Source organism: Populus trichocarpa, chromosome 1 (genome assembly GCF_000002775.5).
Source record: "Populus trichocarpa isolate Nisqually-1 chromosome 1, P.trichocarpa_v4.1, whole genome shotgun sequence".
Lineage (NCBI taxonomy): Eukaryota > Viridiplantae > Streptophyta > Magnoliopsida > Malpighiales > Salicaceae > Populus > Populus trichocarpa.
The window spans coordinates 12,141,577-12,162,396 of NC_037285.2; the positions used below are offsets into that span (position 1 = coordinate 12,141,577).

Here is a 20,820-nt window from a genome sequence, read left to right on the forward strand (position 1 = left end):
CATAATTAATATTTATTTAACTCCATGTTTAAAATTTTCCAAAGATACACGAAAATAAGCTTCAAAACCATTCTAACTTCGTAGCTAACAGACTTACAAGTTTTGAGGCCCAATGACATTATCAAAAGAGCTGGAACATTGATGTTTTATGTGTGTTTAATAAAGTGTGCTGCTTTGATTTTTGTTAGGAGTAGTTCTTTTCCTAGAGGCTACTCTTCCTTTGAGATTTATTCAACCCAATTTCATTTCTGTCGTTAAGAGGGCATTGGTTCAAGTTCATGAATCTTCAGTTCAGCATATGTCATCAAGAATAAGGTATTTAATTTGATGTTGATAGTAATAGTTATGAGAATGTGGTGTCCATCGAGGTAATAGAAAAATTATAACTCAAAATAAAAAAAACATTTTTTATATGTAAGAAATATTTAGATATTATTTGGTGTGATGTAATATTTATGAATATATATTATTTATTGGAAGGTATACTATGATAATATGACATGAATTTCATACATGATGGACAATGTAATACATATACCTTTAATATAAAAAAGAAACATGTATGGACATGTAGAAAAGAAAGGACAGTTGTTGAGAGGAGGGGTAAAAGTAATTTTTTTTTATCTTGATTTATAAAGAAGAAAGAGAAGAAAGGGAGGAGATTCTAGATAATAGAATTATGTGAGAAAATGATGCAGGTAGAAGCATAAAAAACAAAAGATATATTGAAATAGGGTTAATATACAAAGACCACTAAAACCTTATTTTATATTTGAAATATTAATATAACCAAGTATGTCCTTTAAAGAGGTTTATAATGCCTTTTATAGGCTGAAAAACCGACCTAAATTAAAAAAAAAATTCAAAATATTAAAACATAAAGGAAAATAATATAAAATTCAAAATAAACAATAAATCCAGGAAAATCAAAGAAAAATAATAAAATTCACCCAAACAACAATGTCTGAACCTAATTTCATGAGACCCAACAATCCAATAACCTATAAAGTTAACCGCGATACGTAAACGATATGTAAAATCTCCTTTAAAGATTGGAGTTCAATCCAACAATTATATTTTATGTTATCGTCAATTTAAATCACTATTTTAGTTTGGCGTGACCAAACCTTCTCTTGAGTCTAAACTATCGATCCATGAAAACATTTGTTAAACCATCCATATAATGTGTTTGAACCATCTCCCCATAACTTTCTAGAACCCTAATCTCTGCAAACCCAGCTACATAAAAAATGGTATGATGTAGATCAAGCTATTGACAACTAGTAATGATTTATAAAGATTCATAATGTTTTGAAAATTAATTCCTGGCCTAATTTATTCGAGTTAACTAACTTTATAGTGTTGGCATGTTAGAGGTTAATGGAGAGCAAATATTGTTAATATTATTTTTAATGGTCAATAGTATTGTAGGTGTATAAATGGCTAGAACTTAAAAGAAGCATATGGTGTTCATATCATTTTTAATGGTGGATAACAATAGTAATGTAGGTGTATAGATGGCTAGAACTAAAAGAAGAGTTATTTCCAACTTGAAAACTGATCCTGAGAGTTTTTTTAGATAAAACTATTTGTTTTTTTAATTATTATTTTTTATTTATATTTAGTTTAAAAATTAAAAATTATATTTACTAATTTTATTTTATCTAGTGTTTATAACTTTTATTTTTAAATTTCCTGGTTTATTTATATTAACTTCTTGAGTTTATTTTAAAAAATATATAATAATTAGTGAAAAATAAAATTTTAAATTAGATTTTTTAACATTATAATTTTAAATGGTTGAATTTGATGTTGTTTATTATTACTGTTGTTGTTTTTATTTGTGTTATTAATATTCTATTATAATAGTGTTTGATGTTATAGCAATGATTATTTTTTAAAATAATTTTTATTTAAAAATATATTAGAATCATTAAAAAACATAACAAAAATTTTAAATTAATTTTTTTTTTAAATACAGTGCTTTTACAAAAACTACATTAATCTCTTTAACCTGCCGACGGCAACTGAGTGACGCCTCCATCGGAGTTCTCTGGTTGCTGCAAATACTCCTCCCTCACTGGTTAGATTTCTCTCTCTCTTCGATTCTATTTATTTTATGCGTTTGAATTGCTTATCCTTAATTTTATGATTATCTGTTTTAAGATAAAAAATCAGTTTATATTTCGCGTTTTTTTTTTCTCTAGTCGATAACTGTTTAAATTTCTGCGCTTGGTAGGAAGATGTTGGTTTAAGAGTGTCTTTGTTCCGTGTTTATAAAATATTTTTATTTTTTAAAATTTTAAATATTTTAATATATTAATGTAAAAAATAAATTTTAAAACATAAAAAATATTATTTTTTTATATTTACAGGTAAAAAATATTTTATCGAACATTACTATAATTTCAAACAGCGGATACAAGTTATTGAAAGAATATTTGAAAAAAATATGAAAGTAACAATATAGAAGAAGAGAAGAAAAATAAGAAGAGAAAGCTGAACCGGACGGCCCTGGCGTTTTAGTTGTGGATGAAGATCCTGTTTGGAAAAAACCAGTAAAGCTTGAAGAAGAGGAAGAACAGCTGGTAAAAAATAAAAAATATCAATACTATACTTTAGTGTATTTGAGGATTTGGATCTTGCTTTGATAATGTGTTTGTGTGTTATTCTCGTGTGTTTCTAGATGAAGAGGAGCCTCAAGTTCACGAAGAAGACATAGAAGTTAAACGAACGAGGATGCTGGAGCTAATTAGAGCTCAACGCGCTTACAATGCAATAGCAGAGGATGGAAGTCGTTGGGTTACATTTTCTCCTAAACGTGCGATTTCTGCTGATCCTTGTATCCTCCTCCTAAAAGGAAAGTTCAGATCGGCATGCCTTCACCTGAGCATGAAGGGAATTCTTTGCAATATGGTGGAGATGATACAGATTTGTCACCTCCATGTCAACGACAGAGACAGTACCATATCCCATCTCCTGCACCTGATACAAATTTGAATTCAGATTTGTCATCACCTCATAAACGAAGGTATCGAAATGATACACCATCTCCAGAACCGCCGATGAAGCCTTCAGGAGAAGTTAGTGATTTGTGATCACAACGAAGGCAGCGAAAACTCCATCATTCTCCATCACCCGAACCTGATACGAAATCCAAACACTCCAGTGGTCTGAATCTGCCTTTGAGAGAAAAAACTGATTTGTCTACTCCAAGACAACAGAGGCGACGGCACTATTCTCCTTCACCGAAACCCGAGTTAGATCTTTCACCCCCAAGGAGAAGCAAGAAGGATGTTGAGGGATCAGGATCACCTGATAATTCTCAATCATCACGGCAGCGTTCAACTCAGAGTGGTAATTCGCGTGCATCTATGGCTCAAGACATTTCTACACCTAGCAAAAACTGGAAAGAATCATCTGGTTCAGCTTCCTCAATGGAACAACCAAAAACTGGTCTGATTACTGGTCGTGATAAGCGGGAAGAAATTTTTAAAACTAAGAAGGACGCATCATTGTTGTAAGTTCCTATGAGCACCTAAAGTGCTTGATCTCTTTGCTCATTTCATGTGCTGACTTTGTCTTATTTCATGGTTAATTAAGTAGTTCTGTTCTTTCCATCTGCGCAATGTCTGTTCACATATTCATTTCAACTGTGAGTTCTTTTGAATGCAAACCTTCTATTAACCAGTATCAGCTCTCTGGCACACATTAACCATACGGATTTCTTACATGTGATTGTGGAAGCTGAAGCTGCTGTTTGTTTCATCATAAACTGAACTATGGGGTAAAGATGTTCTGAGATGGGAAAGAAGATTTGCTGTGTGTTTCTCGGATGTGGACTTAGTGTTGTAGGAATTTCTTAAATCATGCATAGGTGGTTGGTTGTGGTAGTTGGTTTTTTTCACTCCAAAATGTGTTAAAATACTCCTCCATTTCCAATTGTTTGGTGTAAAACCAATTAAGTCTCTCTATATTTTACACTCTCCGAACATAAGTGAAAACGCTTTTGTTGAAATTGGGTTTAACCTCTTTCGATGGTGAAACAATAGACCCTTTGTTTCGTGTGCTTGTGACGTTGAAAATATTAGGAAGGGCCTTGTGGTCTAAATTAGTATAGGGGACTGCCATGGATCATGGTGAGAATAATCGAACACCAGTTGTAGATTTATCAGTAACATTTGCTGAGGGTTCAACATGTCTGCCAAACTTGGGGTTCATCAAGCCTGTGAGTTTTTGCGATAGGGTTGTATTGTTATTTAAGTGACCTTGTGATATGAGTAATATTTCCAGCATTCAGCTTGCAAATACATTGAAGCAGGCAAAAATTACCCCTAATGGCCGGAAAATTACCATTAAATTGTACACATAAATTTCTTATTACAATTTTGGCTAACTAGAACATTTTGGTGGCCCTTGATGAATATCATGGTGTAGGGCAGTGGCATTCTATACTGATTTAATATAGCCATGCACAATCTGACAGTAACATGGAGAAGTGAACGAGCTGGTGTTTGCTTATGTTTTGGTTTCATGAAACCCGCCCTACTTGAGAATGTAACCAATGATACTTTGAACATGCTTTTAACTATGTTTTACTAATCAATACAGCAGAAGAGCGCATATCAAAAGGATGATTACTTGAAAAAGAAAACGCATCTAGTTGATTTGCTAAACCCATCATCCTGGCAACAAAGACTGGCACTGTGTGACGAGAAAACTGAATGTAAATAAGAAGCTGAGAAGCTAGCCACTTTCAATATCCAGTTTTTTCCAAATTTTCTTCGAAGGCTACCTGCTCAATCTGTTAAGAATTAGCAATGAACAATTTCTCGATGCAAAATAGGCAGTGTATTTGTTCTGAAACTGAAATCTTGGATTGAATGTTTTTTAACACTAGATTAGCGTGTTGGATGAATAAGATGCTTGATGAATGCTCCCTGATTGTTAATTTTATTTAATAGCATTGTGGACTGCTGTATCCTTCTTGTTTCTCTAATTAAAGGATCACATCATTTTTTAAAAGCTTCTCTCTTAACTTAATATTATTGTTCTTTTTTATGAGGGAAAAATGTTGGGGTGTCTGTCAGAATCTTCTTTTAGATCCAAAGAAACATGGCGAAAGAAATGAACCTTTATGTGATATAGCAATTTGTTGATGCATGTTGTATTTGCAGGGATGATCTGGAGCTTGACAAAATGCTGAAGGATAGAGTACGATGGGATGATCCATTGTAACATTTGGTCAAGGTGATTAGCTGACCGAACAAAATTTGGCTTAGATTTTGCATGGTTTGGTACCTAGTTTTTTCCGTTTCTGAAAATACAAATGATTTTCTGTTTGACTTTGATTCTTAAATATTGAGTCTTGACATGTTGCAGTCGGATATTCTTGACATGTTGCAGAAAAAGCGCTCTGAACCTGTTCTGGCAGACCTAGGGGATAGTGAGAAGATGACGGAATCGGGATTTATAATTCCCCAGGACATACCAAGTCCCAGCTGGATAGAACGAGGATTTGATGCTGCACCAGATCGATATGGTATAAAACCAGGAAGACTTTGGGATGGGGTTGATCGAAGTAATGGTGAGTTCATATTTGAATTAATTGCTCACTCTTGCACGGACTAACCCATATTTTGAATTAATTGATCATAGAAATTGGATAAATATAATATTTGCAGTGTATTCGATTTTCAGCAAATGATGCAAGGAGAACTACCGTCGTTTTGCAGTATCCATGTGAAGGTCCATATTCTCTCATCTGAAGAGCTTGAGGGTACTTTCTATCTTTGTCCACACTAGGAAAACTAAAGCATGTTGGACTAGTAAAAAGTGCAACAGCTTTAGTTCAACGTGGTCAGGAACTGAGTTCTTGTTGAATCAGGTCCTGAGACCTCAAGCATTGCCCAGAGATCAGTGATCAGTTCAGTGATCAATTGTGGCTTATCCTTGCGAACTCTAATATGCCATCAGGGGAAACTTTATTTGGCAAATGCGGTTGCACTATTTCTAGGGAAAGGCACGGAGTCTTGTCTCCATATTCGGAGTTTACAGTAAATTTTAGGTTGATTGAAGCTGCTTGTTTCTAATTGCCTCTTCTTTGTTGTTTTTGATATATTTTCAATCGAAAAATATTTTGAAAAATAACCGCTAATATAATATCAAATAATATCAATGCTACCTATATAGGCCTTCTAAACAGGGGAAAGAGAACAAGAAAGGACATGCAAAAACTCATGTTTGGCGTTATTTTTTTATTATTTCCCTTGAGAAAGCTTATTTATAAAGATTAAGACCTGCCCGCGCTACTGGAATTGCTAAATTTTGATCGTAAATTTAGCAGATCACCAATGGCATGGTCCTCAAGGGGGTTAATATTTTAGGTTTTCCAATGTATTATTCATCCACTCATGAAGATGAGATGTGTAATTACCATGGCCTTCGTTGCTGTTGTTAATACCGAGTGAGTAGAGCAGTTAAAGTTAGATTTGGCTCCGGCAGTCCAATTCGTCACAAGTTATGCACAGACTTTTGGGTAGAATGTAAAACAATCATGAGACAGTCTCAGATTTTCTCTCCCAGGTTTTAAACACTAGGCATAAATTTATCTCATGCTTCTGTCAGTTCATATAAGGAAACTCTGGAAAAAAGAGAGGTTATTTTTACCTTTTCAAACTTGAAGCAGAAATATTATGGAACACAAAAGTTCCTGCAAAACCAGCAATAGATTGAGCTACTCAAGCAAATCTTAATTCCTTTCTGCAAGAACGATGTAATATTAGTGATAGCAATGGAGGCTGTAAGGTAGTTCACTTCTCTCACTAACAGAATCTCCAGTTTGAAATTTTGTTTGTTTTGAACTCAACTGAACAGATGTTTGGTTTTAGATAAGCTGAACTTACTCACTCTTACTAACAGATAGAGATGGGTTGCTTGAGAGTAATCTCTCCACTTAGGTTATCCCTCTTGCAAATTTCTAGATTTCGGAGCTTTCTGAAGGTGGTGTATTTACAGGATTTTAAGTGCATGCTACATAACTTTGAATCTTCAAGTAAAAGAGGTATTGTGAAAGGAAAACCATGATTCTTTTATTATTTATCTGTTACTTTGTTTTTATCCCGCAACCAAATTGAGGTCTCCATTACTAACATGACATCTTGTCATTGTAGCAAGGATTCCGGTATGATTGCATCTTCTGAGAATTTTAGTCAAAGATGCTGCTTGATGCTGTTAATCTCTGATCATGGAAGGATGATGAGTCAATTAGCACAATCAGGTTAGGTTGCTGACATCAACTGATTTTCTCTTTATATTTTACACAGTACCTATGTAGTAATTGTTAGATGGAACAAGGAAGTGTTGGACTTCACTTTTGTAAATGTCTTGAGGAATTTTTCCCCTCTTGCACCCTTCTATTACCAACGGTGATCAATGGTGTAGAAGTTGGAAATCTTATTCGCCAGTAACTCTGCTATGCGCCAAAGTATATTGATTTGTAAGCATCTAAAGGGAAAAGTGGAGTCTTTTCCCTTATTTAAATTAAATTTGTGATGTTGACTAGTAGCAGACGTTCTGGCTAAAGATAAGGAGGAAAGTAAAGAAAAAAAATTCAAATTTTATTAGGATACCCGGAAATTTTATAGTCAACATTAAACTTTCATGAATTTCTCTTATTAGACCCTATACCCGTGTACAAAGGGAAAAAGACAAAATTATAAATAAAATGAAGAGCTAGGGGCTTATTTGGATAAATTTATCTGCTTCCCATGATTTTATGAGTTCACTTGTACTCCTGTATCATATGTTTGCCCGGCTTTCCAGTCATTAGGTATGTTGTTGACTGGAACTACCCATGTCTCATCTCCATCCTCTTCACTGAATAACATTCTAAGTGACAAGGGTCCACTGGGGGGTGAAGTAGTTGTCCATACAGCTCCATAGCTTCTGTCCAAGACCTTGCACGCAAAATTTTGTGTCTACACATAAAACTTTTTGTTAGTAACAGTTTCACCGACTCAAATAACATGTAAAAACTGGACGATTTAATTTTGCTTGCTTTTATACAATGAGCTAGAGACTAGTTGCTACTCTTACTATCTTTACTTTCAGTTTCTTCTTTCTGTGTTATATCAGCTAATATTCCCTTTGCCGTCATATTTTACTATTTAAAATTGCCTTTTAATATCATCGGTGACACATAGTTTTCTTGAAGCTGAATACAAAATCAAGTGATTGGATAGTAAATTATTTCGAAGATTAAAAGGTGCATTTAATATTACATACAGTGCATATTACCTCACACAGGTGAACAGCAGTGATATCCCTCCTTCCTTGTTGATACCAAACGACAAAACCCATGTAAGAAGGGTGGTCGCTGTTCTCATCGATTTTGATGGTTATGTTTTTGTTTGGATAGCTGCATGAAACACTACATGGAGAAAGAGTTGAGTTAGTCCACATCACATGACAAACTTCATGAAATACAGAGCAGAAGTTTTCATTAGGAAAACGATGGAATAGCCATGGGAGCATTTTTTGTAATAACGATGCTTAATAACCCTACTATTTTAAGACTTCATCTTTGGGGAGGTTATTTGAAGTGTTGGCCGTGCTGATGGTTAAAACCAATACACTTCTTTTTCCTCACCCTATTAAAAGCGTAGTCTTTGACTCTTTGATTGAGTCATAAGTTTCTTTTACCTGTCTCTTGTGAATCAAAAAATAAGAGGTCTTCTGCATAAAGTCATCATACACATCTTACCGTTTATATTCAACATCAACTACTCCAAGGGCTATTAAAGATGCAGCCGCATCTGTTGTTTGAGCCATCCGACCAAAGGCTCTTCTGCTGAGAATGAAGTCAGTGTTATGACTTGATCCATGGTCGGTTACAACAATGGTGACTCCTTTGTCAGTGCAATAGTGACTGTCGGTGCACCTTACCTGGTTCAGTAAATCACTGTGGTGAGTATTTCGACATATAAAGAGAACCAACATCAGAATCAGGCTATGTAATGCTATAGCAGAAAAAAAAATGTTGGTATGCAATTATTTTTATTAATATTTTGCTTACAAGTGATTATGATGCTTTTAATTAGTACCTGGTAGCAAGCACCACAGCCGACACCATCACGGTAGAGGTCAGATACAGCTGATACATCCCCGCCGTTCAGGGTTGCACCGAATGAACCATATCCGCATCTGCCTGCTGCAATTCATAAGAAGAGGCTCGTAAGAATGCATGCTCAATTGGTAGTAAGTGCACGGTTAATCTAATTTTTTTAAAATATTTGATTAGAGGTCTCTTACTGTCTGTTCCATTTTCATAAGAATTTGGATAGTAAGCTGCCCTAGAATGAATGAAACAGTCGCTACATGTTGCAGCCTCTGCTAGAGTCTGCATAAAAAGCAAAGTTCCTGAAAGGAACAAAAGGAACTGCAGAGTAGGAACCATTATCGGTATACAAAGAGCAAAGACAATAAAAGCAAAGAAGATGAGGGGGTAATGCATGAAATGAACAAGGTTTGTGGTATTTATAGCAAAACAAGCCGCCCATATTCTTTAGTTTGGTAGGCATTGCCAAGTTTGACACTGAGATAAAACAATATTTTCTTTCAGTGGAATTTCTGTTATGGTTGTTTTCAAGCTACCTTCTCAGGGACAGAGACTGTTTAATAATGTGGTAACTTGTGTTTTTTGCTCAGAAAAAAAATTAATTAGCTAGCTTCTACTTTTTACATTGAGCTTCACACAATTATATATTTCATACTTTGGTTTCAGCTAAAATAATTGTTTTTTATTAGATTTACTTTTCATTTATTTTACATTTACTAAAAATTCATCCATGTAATTTTATCAGAGACCTAATTTCTCAAACCAATTTTTTTAAAAACTTCATAGCGCTTTTCCTTTTGTTGTTGAAGTCGTTGGTTTTAACAAGAAGTCTTTATTTAAACTGCATTCAGTGTGAAACGTTCTATTTAATTTGCCAAATTCAAGAGTTGTCTAGCGAGCATTTCTAATCACGTTTTATTCTGCTTCCACTCGTGTGTTTTGGCAATGAGGTTGTGACATGTTTTTGTTAAAATTTGAATATATTTTTTTGTTTTAAATTAATCTTTTAATATTTTTATGTGGTGATATTAAAAATAAATTTTAAAAAATAAAAAAATATTATTTTAATATATTTTCAATCATTTTTACCATAAAAAAAACTTTACTAAAGATGTGCATTCCTGGAAATATATGTTAGCTGATTCACACGGACAAGCTGCGGGACCATGATGGCTGATAGGAGAGGGAGTTTGGATGCAACTAGGATTGGATTTGTAAAATGGAGGGCAGTTGGGTGCATTTCCACCAAAGAGCCCATAGATTAGGCATCTATTAATTTTCTCACTAGTTATCATCACACTGGCTTTGATTCATATGGTTAGGAAGGTGTACACGAAACACACATTTATTTTTTTTAAAAAAATATTTTTTATTTGAAAATATATTAAAATAATATATTTTTATTTTTTAAAAATTATTTTTAACATTAACACATCAAAATAATTTAAAAATATACAAAAAAAATAAATTTAAATAAAATAAATTTAAATTTTTATAAAATACAATTCTGAACCACACAATAAATCATAATGTTGCTCAACTGAAAAGTGTACATTGGATTTTGAGTAAATAACAGATTCTTCTGAAAACATTGAACTTGGATCATAAAATGTGAATGAAGGCCACTGAGATGACTGGCAGCTTGTGTTATGTTACAGAAGTCACAATTTCAAGCATTCCAAAGAATTTTGATATTACATCACATTACATTAGAATAACAAAAGGATTGAAACTGAAGGAGGAATTACTGGACACTTCCTCAGTAAACACTGTGCATTTCAACCGTAATCCACATTAGTTTATTTTGTCCTACAGTTTTCTATGTTTTGGTCCTTCATTTATTTATTTTTTAATTTAGCCCTCGCAAAACTGAAGTTGAAATTACTATAGACCTCCTTAATAAACAATGTGGATACAACAGTAATCTACAATAGTTTCATTTTTTTTTGTCCTTCGGTTTTTTATGTTTGATTTGCTCTTTCAATTTTGTTTTTTAATTTGGCCCTCTAGCATTGCAATTATATGGGTATAGGCTTTGCGGGTTGTTTTGTTTGTATATGGATAGGGATTTGAGGTGTTGAGAATATATTTTAATGATGCATTGATGCTGGATTTCGTAAAATAAAATTTAATTTTATTAGTTTATAATAATTAAAATATCTTTAAATATCGAATTTGAGATATTAACAAATATTGAGTCCTTTTAATTTTATACCTTCAGGGGCTAAGTTGCATGGACATGAAAAATATTTTTGTCGTTTTTTATTTTCCGGTGTCTAGTCTCTTTTTTTTTTCTTTTTTAATTTGGTCCTCGCAAGTCGAGTCCATTTATTATCGTTGCCTGTTCTAAGTTCGAACTATTTGTGTTTCATGAGCGCAAGAATTTAGCCAAGCTGGCTGGACATTACTTGGCAGGCTAGAGAAGACGCGCAAGCAGAATGCCGACGCAGACTGGCAGGAAACCACATCAGCCATGACGATGGGAAGCACTAGTTTCAGCAAGCCGTCGTAAAATTCACTCAAAAAGGTTTAAAAATATCTGTGCAGTGCGCGTGAACCTTTCACGTAGCAACTAGTAAGATAGTGTTTGATGACGAGTCCTGATATTTTACACGAGAACTACAAGCCCTGTATCACACGAGTCGAACGAGTAATGACGTGCTGCGTAGGTCAGATGCCACCATGAAACCTTGTCCAAGCTCTCAAAGTTTTTCATTGTTACTAATACCAAACTTGTTCGTTCGATCTTTAAAACAGTAGTCTCCTCCCACTATCCTCAGGTGTACGTAGAGTAATATCTTAAGCAATATATGACTGTACGTACGTAGCCAGTTTCGGAGCTAATGCCGTCCTCTTTCCCTCTCTGTTCTTTCGCCCATTAATTTTCCTTTAAGAGGTTATAAATTAAGGGAAGACTTCATCCTCGAGAATCCGGATATACAGGTTTGCTATGGCCTCTACTTCACGTAAAAGCTCAACCGAGTGCCGCCGTTTGTCTTAGTATATACTCGGCTCGTTGCAGTGCACGGAGGTAATTTGGACTGTATGCAATGGCAAAACAAGTACTGGATTAATGGAGCCCAAATATCAGAATTAATCTAGTAAAACTTTGGTATCGCCAAACCCTCGTGCAAAACCTTCACAGTGATGCCTGTGTCACATGAGTCGAACCATATCTATCTAACCCATTTAATGTCATTTGATATGATCAGTTTGACCTTATGTGTGCTGGTTCATGAACCATATCTAACCCCAGAAAGTTTTCAGGAAATAACCAATTATTTGGTTTCTTTACTTTGAACCACCTCGCCACTGCTGGCTCGTGTAAAGCAGACCCCAGAGTAGCAAAGAAGCAATCAACTTCTCATCAACTTTCCGAAACCTAGGGCATCCCAGAACTAGACTGCCACTAAGGGCACTTATTTGTGCGTAGACATTGGATTACGTGTCTCTGAAAATAAAAGGAAAATTAATTATACAAAGTTTTATTGCAGTTTTGGAAATCTATAAAATATTATAATTATTAAAATAAATTCATATTCATAATAAATTCTAATCATGCATGTGTGCATATTCTCTGAGCACCGGAACAGTGCTCCTGTTTCTTGGTTCTTTAATTTCTCAAGTTTTTTATTTTATCTTTTAAAATTGAATTTATTAGGATTAGGTGGTCTTTGTAATTTGTTCCTCTTTATTTTCTATAGAATATTATAGTCTCGACAAAATATCCTGTCATTTAATTTAATTGATTCTTAATTTTATAAAAATAATTTTTTGGCCCAACCCATAAACAATACTTGTTAAGATTCACTGAATCTGTTTGATCAGTTTTTATTAGTTTAATACATGAACGTTTTGGCTTTATTTTTTAATGTTAGGTGTTAAACTTGAAAAATAAAACATAAAAAAAACGTTTAGATAGTTTAAAACATCTATAATAAATTAGCTTTTATTTTATAAAAATGTTAGAATTAATTTCTTTTGTTGAAATTAATTATGACATCCTAAGTCCTTTGTATAAAAAAGATTGTAACGTAGATGTGAGTGAAGAATAACAGAGTTTGTTATAAGTTACAACCCTCAAAGACCAATAATATCATAATTATAAGAAAACACCTAAAATACTTAATTTTTATTCATCATAGTCTCACTTTTCAAAATGCTATGAAAACCTTATATATTGAAAAAACTAGTAAAAAATATTCCTTCCAAATAAAAAAAACTAAAAAAGCATAGTAATATAAAAAAATAATAAAAAAATTTAACAAAGAAAAATATTTATTTTTCTAAAAAAACTTATGTGTAAGTCTTCTCAGGTTATAAGGAATTCATCATCGAGTTTAAGCCTCAGTTAGATATTGTCCCACACCATGAACATCTTTTTGTATGTAAGTCACCCCATCGTGAAATCATAACACTGTGTGGATTGCTCTATCATAGGTCTCAACAGAACACTTTTATACCCCATCATATATCCTTAACATAACACATTTATGTGACCCGTTCTATTATGAAGTGCACTATCAAAATTTCCAATAAAAGCAATTGACACCAGAGAAAACAACACATTAGTTTCTATATGTTTTTTTCCCAAGAGAAAACATACTCACTCTTTTCTATACAAGCATGTCTTATTCTATGACTTTTTCTAGGCATTGATGTCTTCCATTCCAAAAAAATTATTACAATTGTTTATAAAAAAACTATAAAACCCTAGTAATATTAATAGAAAAATAAAATATGAAATAATATTGAATAGGAGAAATAAAATAGAAAAATTATTCCCTTCAAATAAAAAAAACTTGAATAAAAAAATAAAAATAGAAAAAATAAAATTAACTAAAAATATATATATTTTCCAAAAAAAATAATTCAACATCATGTTGGGGGGAATGTTTAGAGGTACCAAAACCTGAGAAATATATATATATATATATATATTTTTTATGTTTCGCCTATTTTGTTTTTGTATTTTCTTATGTCTTTTATGTCAGTGCGTCCTTATTTATTTTTTGCACGTTGTTTGCGTTTAGCCTTAGATTACTATTCATAGAGAGAAAATGGAGTCAATTTATTGGTTCGAAGACTTTGAAAGGTCAGGCAATCTAATCTTTTGAAGTGGAGTTGTTGGAATAATAGGAGAATATTCTTACCCGTTGCTTTTAGCCTTAGATTACTACGCACAACTCTTTGTAATTAATTAATCTGATATAATTCCATATTATGCCTATCATGTAAGATTTAATTAATTGTATTTAGGGATGCTTTTTGTTATTCATTAATTCATTAATTGTCCTTATATTAAAATACGTCACAGGCATGCCACAGAAATGTGACATTCGAGATTTAAATACTACTTAGTATTTTGATTTTCAAAATCTTAATTTATTTTCATCAACATTCATTGTATAATATTTTTTTTAAAATCACAAATATGAATTTCAATAACTAAAATCATTAATAATTTTTCCGCAAAGATTGAATTATCTTTAAAAACAATGCCAGTTTTATTAAAAAAATAATAATACTCGTGACAAGTTTATTTTACCAGCTATCATGTTTTAACTAGTAATTTTTAAAAATAAATAAAATATAATTAAAGCTAAGAAATCAGACCGTAAATTTTTTATATCATATATTAAAATCGGAGCCGATCACTTAAATAATGACCCAAGATCTTCACTTAATAATAGATCTAATAAATAAATAAAATATATTTGTTAATTATATTTTATGAAATAAAAATTACCCTCGTTTAAAAAACGATTCCAAGTATAAAATGAAAATTATTCAAGGCTTTGTTTGTCTGACATACATAAAAAAATATTTTTTAATAATTTTAAAAGACTATTTTGCTCAAGATCTCCATTAATCTTAAGCCACTGTGCTCAAAATTTAAACCATTATGCTGATGGAACTCACTTAATTGGAGAAGATATTTGGTAAAAATTACTAATGGTCTATTATCCAAAGAAATTGTAAGAAAAGGGGGATCAATTCATATTTGTAGAAAAATCGGGGAGCTATAATAAAAAAAACAAAACAATAGAGATTAGGGGACAGAAAGGCAACGCAAGTCGGCAACTGGAATCTTTCAACCTCCAACAATTGATTCTCTTTTATATTCTCTCTTTAAATTATTTCAATAAACCAGCCCCTTTCATATATCATACTTCACAACACAAACCATTTTTATATTTGTTTTTTACATAAAGCAAGCAAATACACTCGAGGCTTTCCTAACATCACAACATGACGGTTTCTTCTGCAGAAAATATTGTTGATGATGCGTGCGTTTTTTTTCCTTTTTTTCTTTTAATATTTGCAAGCTATTTATTGGGTCCTTTTAAGTTCTTAGATTTGTATACAAATTAAGATCATTAATGTGTTTGTGTTCGTCTCTTTTATTTCATTCTTTTGATGTTGGTTTTCTCTTTATTTTTGGAGTTATGATCCATCTAACCATGGACTTGATTTTCATAATCTTGTTTCTTAATGCATTTTAGAGGTTCCATCATATACGTATTGATTCAGTAATGGGAAGACCCACAAGTCTGTTATTATTATTTTCCCCTGTGATCTGCTAGATAATATTGCATGCATTGCTCTCGATATTATTTTTTCTTCTTTTGACAATTATCTTAGGACAATTCATCGAGGGTATACAGAGGTCTTATAAGTTTCCCAAAACGTAGTTGTTTTTGTTAGGATTGATCTTCCTTTTTAATCGAAGCATGAGTGCTGTTGATAGGAACTGGTGGTGGAAGCTAGCTAGGATATGATAGGTTCAAAGTAGTTGGTTGCTCCCAAATCTGGAACTGTTGGCTATGAATGCTTTTAATAAGTTAGTAACTGTCCTGTTATCACTTTAAATCATAATTAGGAGCCCACATCTTTCATACATAGACATGTGCCTGATGAAACAAGCTAAAATGGACAAGTTTTTTATATTTTTTTTTTTCCTCCTGTCAAAATCATGTAATGTTGGAAGAAAATGAATGACGAGAAAGGATATTAGTGACTCAATCTAGTGGCAAAGTGGTTTTGACACTGGTTCTTGATGCTAAAGTAACTGCCTGATAAGCTGGTGATAAAAGATTTGTACTGTTCGCCGTTTGGGATTCTTCATTATTTGATCACACTCGTTTTTTTGTTTTTTTAAATTGGATGCAGTACATTCTCTCTCTCCAGGCTTGCTCCTTTGGAAGCGATACTATTTGATGTTGATGGGACTCTCTGTGATTCAGATCCCCTCCACCACTATGCCTTCCGAGAAATGCTTCAAGAGGTAATGCTTCTGTACTGAAAACTCAGGTCTTCATTGTGTTGTGATCATATTTTTCTTCCACACACATGTGCATCACACCATGCAAAGCTGTAACAGGAGATGTTCTTTCCTTGAGGAGGTGAATATGTTAAATCATGCTGTCTAATTGATAGACCTATCACTTAAGCTATACTTTTTGAAAACTACTAATCCAGATTGGAGAACTAATCACATTGCGTTGTCCAACAGATAAATTTCAATGACGGGGTCCCAATTACGGAGGAATTCTTTGTTCAGAATATTGCTGGCAAGCATAATGAGGATATTGCTTTGTCCCTCTTTCCCGATGATCTCCAGCGAGGCTTAAAATTCACGGAGGATAAGGAAGCCATGTTCCGAAGGTAGATCACCTACTAGTTAGTTCCTCTGTTGAGATTCTCTCTTGGTCCAAACCATGTAACCTCTTCTATTTGAAACAGGTTGGCATCTGAGCAACTTAAGCCTATAAATGGTCTATACAAATTGAAGAAATGGGTTGAAGACCGTGGGCTGAAACGAGCTGCAGTTACGAATGCTCCAAGAGCAAATGCTGAACTCATGATCTCACTTCTGGGCCTCTCAGATTTTTTTCATGCTGTTATCATTGGGGATGAGTGTCAACATGCCAAACCACACCCAGAACCCTACTTGAAGGCTCTTGAAGTACTCAATGTGTCAAAGGACCACACCTTTGTGTGCGAGGTTGGCCTTCTTCCTAGATTTGTTATTTTCTAAGCTTCTGAAGCTCGGGAGATTTTCCTAACATTCTGTTCTGTTTTTCCTTGGTTAGGATTCTGTTTCAGGCATAAAAGCTGGGGTGGCCGCCGGGATGCCTGTTGTTGGTTTAACTACCAGAAACCCAGAACATTTATTGCTGGAGGCAAAGCCTACACTTCTTATAAAGGATTATGAAGATCCAAAGTTGTGGACAGCTCTGGAAGAACTTGATAAGCAAGCAGCTGCTGCAAAACCTACTGCTTGAATAATCTCCTTGGTAACTAGAAGGATTATGATTTACCTGAATAATTCTTTTCCAATAGAACTTGCGTATCTTACCCCCTGAAGCTGCTTGCGGTCTGACATCAAGCGCATTGGCCCATAATGAATGGCGTCCATTTGGTTTTAGGGGATGTGTCACTCCTAACATTCATATAGAACATGCATATGCAGTGCTTCTCAAAGGTATTGGGATAATCACTTGAAAATAAATGGAATCACTATCCACAATTGTATCCTACTTTCGGTGTGTAATCTGAAAACAAATTTATATTCGATCATTATGATCTGATTATGCATTTTCTGATGATTACTATTTGGAACTCTTGTCACTTTCGGAGCCACGTCTTTGCAAATAGGCAGAATGAACCCTTCCAACCTTTCACCGATTCACAGAATGATAATGGCACAATCCAATCTAGCTAACTTGGCAGTCAGGGTTTATGTTGAGATTTTTTATTCAAACTACAGTAGGGGGGGATAAATTTATGTGTTAGGATTTAAAGAGTATCAGCTAGACGAAAAAACAAAATACTAGACTAGGAGATGTTTGTTAATATTGCAATGCCTCGGGCCGTGATCATGTCAGCATTTATTAATAGACTACAGAGTAGTAACGTGAAATGCAATAGCTTAAAAAAATTAATAAGATATGAAAAGCACTTTGAGCCACTTGCTGACATGCACAGCACAATACAGTCACGGAACAAGAAAAAAAGAAGGCAGTGAACCAGCCCACTCGCGTCTTTTGCTCCCCTTTTATAGATTCTCCTATTTGGTTCTCTTCAAATATCGTGGGCTCTTGGACCTCTTGTTCATTCAATACCCCCTTGAAGAAGAACAAGCTCTGTCTTCTCAAAGAGTATATAGATAGACCCTTGTGCTATTTGCAGCCTCGCATCAAATTAAAGCAATGACAGTTTCTTCTGGTGAAAACTCGGTTGAGAGGTATTTCTCTTAATCTCGTTTCGTGCTTGATCTTCGTTTCCAAGTTTTAATGTTGATTGTGTACGTCAATGGATGTTTAGAAAACCAAAAAGGTTTTACTGCCTATGATTCTGTGTCTCAGTCTCAATCCACTCCGTCCTGTTTTGTAATTAATTACCTGGTTCTACACCAGGTGTTTTGTTTATGTTTTAATTACATGTATCATTTAGGGAGAGATTTTAGCAGATATTAGTAAAAGCGTTAGCATAAAACTTCAGAGTTGAGACACAAAAATAAAAAATGTAATGAATCCATCGGATCAAGTGGTGCTGAGTGTTAGGACAGCTGAAAACACACCCCTTGTTTTCTGTAATCCACCTAAGTAGCCAAATATTGTTTTCTCGGTTGATTATTTCATGGATCCTCTTTATTGAATGTAATACAAATTTTAAATGGATGGTAAGCACGAAGATGGAAATGATGTTTCTAATGGTATTGAAACAAAAACCAGATCCAAAAAGAGTTTCATTTTCACGTTGCCTGAAGTTCAAACATCTCAGCTTTTTTTGTGGAAAATAGATTAGGCCCTGGGGGTGGAAATGGATAAAAGTGGATTGAAAATAATAATAACCAAGTCACTGCGCATGATATGATAAGCAAACTGGACTGAAGATGCAATTTTGATGCTTAGTTGGTGGTTAAGAAATCAGGGGCACGACTCACGAGCCATGGCGATTGATGATCTTGATTCAATTGTCTTCGTTTTCTGGATGCAGAAAAAGCTCTCTTTCTGGATTTGCTCCACTGGAAGCTGTATTATTTGATGTTGATGGAACTTTATGCGATTCTGATCCCCTTCACTATTTTACCTTTCGAGAAATGCTTCAAGAGGTAATTTGTTTAATGAATAGGGTCGTTGTTTCTGATCAATAATCAAATGAGTTAAATTACACAAAATGAAGTGGAGGGGATTAACCAACATTTTGGTTTGTAATAGATAAATTTCAACGGAGGGGTTCCTATTACCGAGAAGTTCTTCTCTGAGAAACTTTCTGGCAAGCATAATGAAGATATGGCTTTGGTTCTCTTCCCTGATGATATTGAAGGAGGCATGAAATTTCTTGCTGATAAAGAAGCTTTGTTTCGGAGGTAAAATGCCAATGTTCTTATATAGTTAGAAGTTTCATGAAGCCCTTACCCTTACCACGAGATTTCTCCAATGGAAAAACAGATTGGTCCCAGAAAGATTGAAGGCTGTAAATGGCTTATACAAAATGAAGAAATGGGTTGAAGATCATGGCTTGAAACGGGCTGCAGTTACTAACGCTCCAAGAGAGAATGCTGAACTCATCATATCGATTCTGGGGCTCACAGATTTCTTTGAAGCTCTTATAATAGGAAGTGAATGTGAGCATCCAAAACCACACCCAGACCCCTACTTGAAGGCTCTTGAAGCACTCAAGGTGTCAAAAGACCACACTTTTGTATTTGAGGTATCCCTTCTTCCCTCAGCTCCCTCCAAATATTGCTCCAAGCCATTGTTCTTTCGTGAAATCTGATGCTTTGCTTTTCTGGTTTTCACTTGAACAGGATTCTGTTTCAGGGATAAAAGCTGGAGTGGCAGCTGGGTTGCCCGTTGTTGGGTTGACTACAGGAAACCCAGAGCATGCGCTGATGGAAGCAAACCCTACCTTTCTCCTCAAGGATTATAATGATCCGAAACTCTGGGCAGCACTGGAAGAGCTTGAGAGTGCAGGAAAAGCTGTAGTTTGAATAATTCATTGGCAAAATAGTGTACTACTGCTCATCTTTCCACCATTATTTACTGCTCAACCTGTAAAAATACTGCTTGAACAAGGATCACGATCACAGGCTTGAATAAGCTCACAAGCTTGATTAAGGGCTTGCGTTGTCAAATGAGGTCTAATAATAGCATCTTGACAGTTAAATTCTTCTGTAAATGCTCAAAGTGTCTTTTCAAATGCAATCTTATTTTTGCCTTTAGGAAGTGAGACTAAGATTTTTGAATAAAAATAAAAGACATTTAAAAAAAAACAATTAAATTATCATAGAAAACTAATAAAATGACTAAGTTATAGACAAATATAAAAGCCCGCTAATGTTTATAGATTTATTTTTAAAAATTAAAGGGATTGACACTAAAAACATAAAGATTAATTAAGTTATTAACTCATTGTTCTATTAAAAACACAGGATTAAATAATAGTTTTCTCATGTTGTAAATTTTTTCCATAAATCTGGAAAAAAAAAAGAGAAAAAGAGAATGGAAACTTGAGTCTCGCTTTCATCATTGGCTAAAATAATTAGACCTTTGAGAAATGAAGGGGTCAAAGTGAACGGGAAGTTTCTGATTTAGGAATTTGGGATAGGGGCCGTGGTGATATAATGATTTAGAGCTTGTTGGTTGGGTTTTAAAAATGATTTTGAAAAAAATTGTTTTTTTTTTTTTTTT

At 33.9% G+C, this 20,820-nt stretch overlaps 2 protein-coding genes and 1 long non-coding RNA gene across 10 annotated transcripts; all 3 read left to right on the forward strand.

Annotated features, from left to right (window-relative positions):
• Positions 1-2,401: 2,401 nt before the first annotated feature.
• LOC18094214 (uncharacterized) lies at positions 2,402-9,649 on the forward strand. 8 transcript variants are annotated; one of them, XR_002982041.2, is made up of 8 exons: positions 2,402-2,588; positions 2,687-3,520; positions 5,178-5,250; positions 5,407-5,587; positions 5,701-7,063; positions 7,173-8,967; positions 9,102-9,258; positions 9,388-9,649. It is a non-coding gene; the product is annotated as an uncharacterized LOC18094214 (long non-coding RNA). The 8 variants fall into 8 exon arrangements; XR_008058823.1 differs by having other exon boundaries at positions 2,403-3,520; positions 5,685-5,779; positions 5,888-7,063; XR_008058802.1 differs by having other exon boundaries at positions 2,403-3,520; positions 9,388-9,526; positions 9,623-9,649.
• A 5,590-nt stretch (positions 9,650-15,239) lies between these two features.
• Positions 15,240-17,738, forward strand: LOC18094216 (haloacid dehalogenase-like hydrolase domain-containing protein Sgpp). The gene is made up of 5 exons (XM_006368399.3): positions 15,240-15,408; positions 16,292-16,406; positions 16,635-16,786; positions 16,865-17,126; positions 17,215-17,738. Exons 1-5 carry the CDS (start codon positions 15,371-15,373, stop codon positions 17,404-17,406), a joined length of 759 nt encoding a protein of 252 aa, XP_006368461.1. The 5' UTR covers positions 15,240-15,370; the 3' UTR covers positions 17,407-17,738.
• Positions 17,739-18,182: 444 nt separating this feature from the next.
• LOC18094217 (haloacid dehalogenase-like hydrolase domain-containing protein Sgpp) lies at positions 18,183-20,308 on the forward strand. Its single transcript, XM_006368400.3, has 5 exons — positions 18,183-18,368; positions 19,124-19,238; positions 19,345-19,496; positions 19,579-19,840; positions 19,938-20,308. Exons 1-5 carry the CDS (start codon positions 18,334-18,336, stop codon positions 20,118-20,120), a joined length of 747 nt encoding a protein of 248 aa, XP_006368462.3. The 5' UTR covers positions 18,183-18,333; the 3' UTR covers positions 20,121-20,308.
• Positions 20,309-20,820: the final 512 nt, after the last annotated feature.

Bases quoted from the DNA above. Each gene is read 5' to 3' on its own strand.
- LOC18094216 (XM_006368399.3), top strand. From the start codon at position 15,371: ATGACGGTTTCTTCTGCAGAAAATATTGTTGATGATGC. The intron at 15,409-16,291 runs GTGCGTTTTTTT...AATTGGATGCAG, and splicing joins GAAAATATTGTTGATGATGC to TACATTCTCTCTCTCCAGGC. The intron at 17,127-17,214 runs GTTGGCCTTCTT...TTCCTTGGTTAG, and splicing joins ACCACACCTTTGTGTGCGAG to GATTCTGTTTCAGGCATAAA.
- LOC18094217 (XM_006368400.3), top strand. From the start codon at position 18,334: ATGACAGTTTCTTCTGGTGAAAACTCGGTTGAGAG. The intron at 19,497-19,578 runs GTAAAATGCCAA...ATGGAAAAACAG, and splicing joins AAAGAAGCTTTGTTTCGGAG to ATTGGTCCCAGAAAGATTGA. The intron at 19,841-19,937 runs GTATCCCTTCTT...TCACTTGAACAG, and splicing joins ACCACACTTTTGTATTTGAG to GATTCTGTTTCAGGGATAAA.